This window comes from Amphibalanus amphitrite, unplaced genomic scaffold, assembly GCF_019059575.1.
Source record: "Amphibalanus amphitrite isolate SeventyFive unplaced genomic scaffold, NRLGWU_Aamphi_draft 000443F_arrow, whole genome shotgun sequence".
NCBI lineage: Eukaryota > Metazoa > Arthropoda > Thecostraca > Balanomorpha > Balanidae > Amphibalanus > Amphibalanus amphitrite.
In genome coordinates this window covers 278,465-286,890 of record NW_024881937.1, presented here as the reverse complement: position 1 = coordinate 286,890, position 8,426 = coordinate 278,465, and the positions used below count along the sequence as shown (strand labels likewise).

The 8,426-nt window shown below is 49.9% G+C and overlaps 1 protein-coding gene across 7 annotated transcripts in view; it reads right to left on the bottom strand.

Moving 5' to 3' along the window:
• Nucleotides 1-369: 369 nt before the first annotated feature.
• Nucleotides 370-8,426, bottom strand: part of LOC122391525 (mitotic spindle assembly checkpoint protein MAD1-like) — a 30,747-nt gene continuing 22,690 nt past the window's right edge. For all 7 annotated transcript variants that reach the window (XM_043385539.1, XM_043385534.1, XM_043385535.1 and 4 more), the window contains exons 9-13: nt 6,232-6,402; nt 4,317-4,501; nt 3,080-3,228; nt 1,845-2,032; nt 370-1,150 (exon numbers count right to left, since the gene is read on the bottom strand). In XM_043385539.1, coding sequence (XP_043241474.1) covers nt 908-1,150; nt 1,845-2,032; nt 3,080-3,228; nt 4,317-4,501; nt 6,232-6,402 — 936 coding nt within the window. In that variant the 3' untranslated portion in view covers nt 370-907. The remainder of the gene's footprint in view (nt 1,151-1,844; nt 2,033-3,079; nt 3,229-4,316; nt 4,502-6,231; nt 6,403-8,426) is intronic.

The window sequence follows — 8,426 nt, the reverse complement described above, 5'->3', positions numbered from 1 at the left end:
AAGTTACTGGGGCCGGGATCACACCAAATATAGGGGTAGCTTGGATGTAGCTACTCAGGATTTAGCAATGTTCGACTCGCGGGGCCAGTTACGATTTTCGCTACTACTTTTGCTGCCCAAATTTATCCGAGCTATTCTAGTTCAGCTCTAGTGACCATTGATTACATTTTGGCGACACATCGATACGTTCAATTCTGCTCAAGCAGCATGTATTCAATTCTTAACCAGTCTTTAACGTTAGCATTCCAAATAGCCATTACCAGGCAGCGTGCATTACGAGAAAGGCTTAGCCACTTGTGACGCTGCTTATTCGTATATCGTAATCCGCATACCACTACAAGCTATTTCCCTTACCGGCCAAAAAAGGTCCTCCAAAATAAAGGTTTATTCGTTCGCACACTCGATCAGGGCCAGACAGTTTGGGGTCAGGTAGTCACAACTGCCGCACGTCAGAACAAAACCTTCCATGTCATCGTCAAACCGATTTCGGACATCGGCCAACGTAGTACGATACCATCTTAGCTTGGGAAGTCGCCCGAAAATCCAAAACTACCTGGTTAAAAAAAAAAGACATGCAGAAGACTGCACAGTGCCAGGCTTCGCTGTGAATCGGCGAGGAAGATCCTTGATGTAATCCTACGCGACTTGAGCTGCAGTTGGGCCAGACAAATCAGCCTTCGCATCGCACCCTGCTACCAGGCTCGATAAGATGTTTTTGTGTCACCACTGACCATTGCAGTACATACACAAATCACCGATCGAAATCCCATTTCGACAGCACGGGGCATGACTGATTCCTGCCACTCGAGGCCGGTTTTGTTCATAATTCCAGCCGAGTCAATGCGTCCCTCATAATTCGCACCCCACAGCCAGTCTCTAGTCCCTGCTCGAAACACATCACCAAACTTCAGTCCAGCTCGACAATTTCACAGTCATCATCGTCATCCGGCGGCGGCGGGCGGACCGGTGCGCGGGCGGCGGCTCGGGCGGGGGCGGGGGCGGCGGGCGGTCCGTCTCGCAGTAGCCGCAGGGTCAGCGCCGCCAGGAACCCAGGCATAGAGTCCTGACGGTACAGGTACTGCTCGACCAGGTCGGAGAGCCGAGCCGAGAAACCGTTCTCCAAGAGCTGAATCGTGTCCCCGGCACCGCGCTGGAGAGAGAGGGGAGAGGGAGGGAGGAGGCGGTCAGTGGTGCCAACGTGAACATTCATAGCGTGTTTCACATAGAGGGTGATCGTGATTGTGAAATTGAAGACACTCGCAATGCTACCAGTCGGCGCTACTATATAATGTTGCAAAAAGACGTCATTTCAGTATCATGCGGGATGATGACGATAAACCAGCCAATTAGGACATCATTATCTTTCTACCTAAAGCCGAGCTAAAAATGGCAATTTTTGAACAGCAAAGTGGGCGAAAGAAGCACATTGTGCTGACTGATCGGGCTGAGGACAGGCCAATCTGCTTCTAATAATGTCACTAATGGACGCACTCCCTCCTCACCCCGCCCCACTCCAGACCTTCCTCAGTTCCCAGCAACCTTTCCTTCGTAGCCCCCTACCAACTACTCATACGGATATTTCTTCCACCACTCACCTCACCAACCACACGAATACTAATCCCCTAACAAAACCACACGAATACCTCATTCCTCACCCTGGTCTACAAAAATACGCGTACCTCTCTTTCTTCTTCCCACAAGCACCCCTCGTCTCTCTCTCTCTCTCTCTCTCTCTCTCTCTCTCTCTCTCTCTCTCTCTCTCTCTCTCTCTCTCTCTCTCTCTCTCTCTATCTCTCTCTCTCTCTCTCTCTCTCCCTCTCTCTTTCTCTCTCTCTCCCCCTCACCTGAAAGAGCAGGGTCTGATCCTGTTGCGGCGCGTAGACGCTCCTCAATCTTAGCTGTGTATCGTCGGCATTAATTTTGTATCCAGTCAACTGACAGACAGACTGACGGTACTCCTGGGTGCTACGACCGAATACCTCCTTTAGACGGCGAGTGCGCAACTCGGCGGCACGCAACTGGCTGCGCAGACCTGTCGCGGGGGGGGGGGGGAGGTTAATGGTGTCATAGACGGGGTGACTCCATGGGTTGGTTTAATAAACTTGGTTATGATGATGATGATGATGATGATGATGGGCGAAGTCCATGAACAAAAACACTACAGGACACACGAGAGCAGCGGCTTGGGCTATTTTAGTGTCATGAGATGGCAGGGATAAGGGAGATAATATATCGTACTGATGTGACCATCGATTGGTGGGTCAGAGCGTCTGAGTCCGTCCCGTGACTCCATTTATCGTGATAACAGTCACTGAAGCCACATTTTCAAACTGAGCGGGTTATTAAGTTCATTTTCTGGATTGCTTCGTATCAGCAGGCACTGAGACTGGAGTGATGTGTCTACAAATAAACCAGGCGATGGTCTCAGAACGAACCTTTCCGCAACATGGAAGTACATTTTCGAACGAAACGCAATCCAACACCCGGCCAATTCGAAGGGCCTGGCCAGCTGCAACGTGTTACGTGCCCCGCGGTGGTCGTGCCGACCCAGTCCGGGTCAAAGTGTGCTGGGCTGACCCCCGAGTGTGTACATTTACAGTGTTTATCGCCAGCAAAATACACCCGGGTGGAGACATCCATTTCGCGTCTAGCTGGACGCGTCTTAACGCGCCAGGCGGACGGCGGCTGCGTCCACCTGGGTGACAGCTAACTTTAGACGCGTCTAGCTTGGAAGTCTCCGCCCAACAGTAAGACGCCAAGTTAAACGCCAACTTGGACGTCTGCTCAGTTAGACGCCAGTTGGACGCCAGTGGAAGTCTCCACCCCCTGTGTTGTTCCCGCCCCGCCCCTCACCGCTGATTTGTTTGGCGATATGCTGTGACTGCAATATGTCCCCGCGCCGCCCCTCACCGCTGATCTGTTTGGCGGCGTCCTGACTCAGTCCGGAGCCCGCGCCGTCCCTCACCGCTGATCTGTTTGGCGATGTGCTGTGACTGTAATATGCCCCCGCCCCGCCCCTCACCGCTGATTTGTTTGGCGATGTGCTGTAACTGCAATATGTCCCCGCGCCGCCCCTCACCGCTGATTTGTTTGGCGGCGTCCTGGCTCAGTCCGGAGCCCGCTCTGTCCCCCAGCACCTCCAGTCGTCCGCGCAGCTCGGCGTTCTCCTGCTGCAACCGCTCCAGCTGACCGGCGCGCCTGGAGCCGGCCGCCGCCGCCGGGTTGTCCCTACAGGGGGTCAGAGGTCAGAGGGTCAGAGGGAGACGCAGGTCAGGGGTCAGAGGGTCAGAGGGAGACGGAGGTCAGGGGTCTGGGGGTAAGACAGGCACCGGAGGTCAGGTTATCCCTTCAGAGGCCATGGGGAAAATGAACGGGGGCACAGGGTTTAGTGCAGGGGTTATCATTCCAGGAAACAGGAGACATAGGTCAGAGGGACCCAGGAGCCACCTCTGCCGGCACAAAGACGGCCGCACATATTCGACAGCGGCATTACAATCTACATGGACCATAATCTGGGCTTCCGCTGTTCAGCAATTATCGGATTTCTCTGCCATTAAATGATCGTATGGTATCGCGAGTAATGATCGGTGCTACGGACAAATTGCACAAAGCTTTAAACATCTTCCAATAATAGAAGATGATACACCATGTCATATGAACAGTATAATCTCAAAAGCGGCATCATCACAGCCCTCCGCCTCTCAATAGCTCACATCACTCCCTCCCCTGTCCCTTTGTACTTTGAGTGCGAAACTCGGCACACAACCAGGTGGCTGGGTTGTAGTCCCTCCCCGTACCAAAGACTAAGCATGTGACTTATTGCTGGGTTATAGTCCCCCTCCCCTCCCATAGTCCCCCTCCCCTCCTATGATAGTCCCCCTCCCTTTTTACCTAAGAGTAAGCACGCGACTATTCTCCGTGTTGTAGTCTTACCTGAGAGTCAGCACATGAGTAGTGGCCAGGCTTTAGTCCCTATCCTTCCCAGTAGTCCCATTTCCTCCTTACCTGAGAGCACACGGCTAGTCGCCGGATTCTTTATAGTCCTTACCTGAGTGTCAGCACGCGACTAGTCGCCGGGTTATTTATAGTCCTTACCTGAGGGCTAACACGACTAGTCGCCGGGTTATTTATAGTCCTTACCTCAGAGTCAGCACGCGACTAGTAGCCGGATTATAGTCCTTACCTGAGGGCTAACACGACTAGTCGCCGGGTTATTTATAGTCCTTACCTCAGAGTCAGCACGCGACTAGTAGCCGGATTATAGTCCTTACCTGAGGGCTAACACGACTAGTCGCCGGGTTATTTATAGTCCTTACCTCAGAGTCAGCACGCGACTAGTGGCCGGATTGTAGTCCCCTCTCAGCGCGCGCTCCTCCAGCTGCGCCTCGAGGCCCTCCTTTTCCAGCTGCACCTGTTGCAGCTGTTTGCGCAGCTGCTCGTGCTCGGTGCGCAGAGTGGACAGCTCGGCACGGGCCTCCGAGTCGGCCGAGCCAAACACCAGCTGAGGACGAGGGGGGGGGGGGGGTGAGCTCTCAGTACTGGAAGGCAAGGTAGGGACAGGTCACAGATGGGGAATAGAAGGAGGGTGCGAACGACAGAATGTGAATGATAAGAGAGTGAAAAAGAAGGGAGGGAGTTAGGAGATCGATGAGAGAAGAGAATTGGAAAATAAAAAGGATAATGGAAATGGCAGCGTAGAGACAAAACAGCAGAGCTCACTGCGACAGCCGAATGATATCAACAACGCTTGAGTGCCAGCAAGCCATTAGCCTTTAATCTCTATCGAATATTTTTCGTGCCTCTCCCAAAGTCTCTTGCCTAACTATTTCACCCTCAGCTTCTCCACTTCCTTTTCTATTAACCACACCACGTCATATTCCTCCTCACTGGAGGCGTTTCTCTATCCCCTGCATCTTTCTTCTGCCATTCTCCGTACCTTTCCATAACCCGCGCCCCACTGGGGGGGGGGGGGGGGGCTGGCAGGTGGCGCCCTCCCCTCATTCTAGCAATACTTCCGAGAGACTATCCCCGCGTTCGATGTCTCTCGTAATTCTTCCCTCCCGTTTTTCTGCAATAGCTTATAAACCGCTAGACGTATCGACGCCAAACTTTCAGTACTTTCAGTACCTTCGGCTGTATCAATTTGACACCTTGTGTCAAAATATGAACTTCGTAGCTACCATAGGTCGGCCGGAAACGACGTCAGAGTGAAGGCATGTTCGGCCGATTTCGACGCAAAACATTGAACCACGGCAATCGCTCCCAAGAGCTCAGTTTCTAAGCTAGATCCAATTTATTTGCATGAGAGGACTCAGAATAGATTGCGCTATCAAACTGCTATCTCGGATTTTCAAGATTTTGAAACTTTTGAAAAATATTAAAATTAAAAATTTATATTCTTATATTTTTCATTTTTTTTTTACTTTTCGAAAAACCGGAATATATGTGATAGATCACATGCTTATGACTTACTCTAGCAAGTTTTAGCCAGATATCTTAAAAAATGGCCAAGTTATACGCCTTATAGCAAAAATTTCACGATTATATTTTTCAAATCAATTTTTCAGTACGTACTTGACATCGTACACCAATATAAGTAGCACCATCGTATTCCTGAGCTCAAACTGCATCCGATAGACACTTTCTAAAATTTGACCTTTTTTACCTGAAAGTGGCCTGACCTGAGCTAAATTCAACTCAAAATGACCTCGAATGACATAAACGACATCGAATTCGAAATCAATGGCCTAAATGGACCATAAAACATGTGTCACGTGACCGATGCATGGCATAAGATTTCCGTGACCTGTGATGACCTGGCCCTGACCTGAAAATCAAAGTACAAGTTTGTTACCCTCAGGGTATCTAAAGCATTTGTTCACGAGTGTGGAAACCAAAAATGAGCCTGATCTGACTCGTAAGACGGCGGCCAGAGCCCAAAATGTGAACAAGTCAATTATCGATAATTTTTACTTTGACCTGATCTGTGACGTCATCGGTGACCTCGAGTTCAATGAAATTAGGTTCGACGGTTTTTCCGGGGCTATCAGACGCCGTTCGAATTTTGACGATCGGCCCAGTAGTTTCGGAGTTAGGAGGGGGGGGGCTATGAATAGCCCCCCCCCCCTCCCCAGTAGGGCGCGTTATACGCAGACCCCAGTGGAGCGCGGGTTAAGGCGTCCCCCTCCCCATACCTTTCCGCTGGAGGCCGCCTCCCGTTCCCGGCCGTACCTTTCCGCTGGAGGCCGCCTCCTGCAGCTGCCTCTCCAGCGATTCCACCTGCTGTCGGTACGTCGAGATCAGCCTCTCCTGGTCCTCCCCACGCTGACGCTCTATGGACGTCAGCGACTCGGTCGTCTCGGACTCGTAGGCGTCCAGCACCCGTTTGCAGCTGTCACGCTCCTGAGGGCGAGAGGGGATGGAGTGGTTTAGTGATGTCAATTATAGAAAATTGGAATACCAATACCAAACCAAATACCAACAGAACCCGTGGGGAAATATCGAAATTCGAAACAAAACCAATTCGGGAAAATGAGGGAAATACCAACTTTTTACCGATTTATTAGCCTTTTATTAGCCTCTTATACATTAGTGAGGGTTCATGATACCAACAAAATACCATACACATTAAGATTGAAATACCAAATACCAATTTTGTATCAGTTTGGTATCTGTATACCGAAAAGTTGGTATCCGATTGACATGCCTAGAATGGTCCATAACAATGCGGGAGATAGTACACTTGAATTCCCATCGTATAACATGCTTATACTCATAGCCAAACGACAAACAATGACGTATGTATGACTACCTAGCGGATAGTGACCCGGATCTATCCACTGAATTGGATACATCCGGGTGTCCAAACAGATATGTCGGAGGGTTAGGCGACATAAGAGCGTAGGTACATTAGATGACGCATGTCCGGTTACCCAATGGGAAGGGGTATTGTGACAGGCATGTGAGGAGGTTATGCGAGGGGAGCGGATGACGTTTACGGTTATCCAAATGGAAATTCAAGTCACAGCATACCTCCTAGTACCCGCGTACATCTGTTGCAACCAAGCTCAGAAGGCGATTAAGAAGACACGTGACACAGGATGGATAAGGAGGTAGCAAATCATCGATGACGCACACTCGTCCGTAGAACTATAAATGCAGCTCGGCAAGAGAAGCCATCAGCGTTGTTATCTCCGTATATTCTGGACCACTAACGACACGCTTTGCGTAGCAAAAGCCGATATTTAGTACGACGGCAATTTGTGGGCATGTGTGGCGAAAGAAACGTTTCCATGGCAACAATATAGATCTGTTTGAGGCCTTTCGGAAACTGATAGAACGAATTGAAACACGACTCGGCAGCAAGGCCCTATATAGAAGGTATGCTCATTAGGCCGAAGCAGCGATTTCCGTGACGTCACTGGTACGAAGGGTCGGACGGCTGTAATGCAATCCTATGGAAAATGACCCAACTTTAGGGCTCTCCCACATAGCTGCCAACCTCGACACTAAGGTAAAAGTCATATCACATAAAAGCTCAAATCAAGACGAACAAGAAACCTATCTGACGTTTTTACGTATTACTAACGGCTTAGACTCTATTCAAGTATATTCAGAGCTCTGCATTACCTCACTTTGTCTGCCGTCAATGCCACTACAAATGTCTAGTCGGCGCACGTGCGCTTGTCGAGAGGGGACCACCAGTCGGGCGATTCAGAGCTGCCGCCCAATCAGAACGCCGCAATGCCGTGACGTCATTGGTCGCACACGACACGTTACGGAGATAGGGATGAGACAGCCCTGACTCGGCAGTTGGCCATTGACCAATACGTACGGATCAGCAGTGTTGCTGACAGACTATGAGTGGTCAGTGAGTTACCATTAGCCAAAATCAACGACCAAACGTCTGCGATACATGATCTCAAACGCCCACGACGGGACCACGCACATTGGTTTCATGGGAGGAGCATTTTCCGGAAACACTGGTGGCAAGCGGCAAATTACAGCAAGCTATTACTGGATAATCATGGCATCTAACATAGAGCAATCAAAGTTCATAGTACCCATTAAAATATACATAGCAAATAAAAATATTGTGTACTAATAACTGTTGGTGGGATGTAATATAAATAGCAATAAAAATGTCATGACAATTTATTGGTCATTTATTGGTCTTCAACAGTCAACTATTCGTAATAATTAAGCGGGCAGCAGCGGGCTCCAGTATCGCAAAATGGTCGTAAAATGGGTGCTCTCTATACACACATACCCTGCCGTCACTACCATGCGTGCCCCTATGCCCGCTGACACCATGGCTTCGTTTCATAAAGCGAGTCCGTAACTTACGCCGTTTTTTGGTCTTGTATTGCAAGTGCATGTGAAGCGATAAATTTATTTCCCCTTCTTCCTTCTGTTCTTGCTTGCAA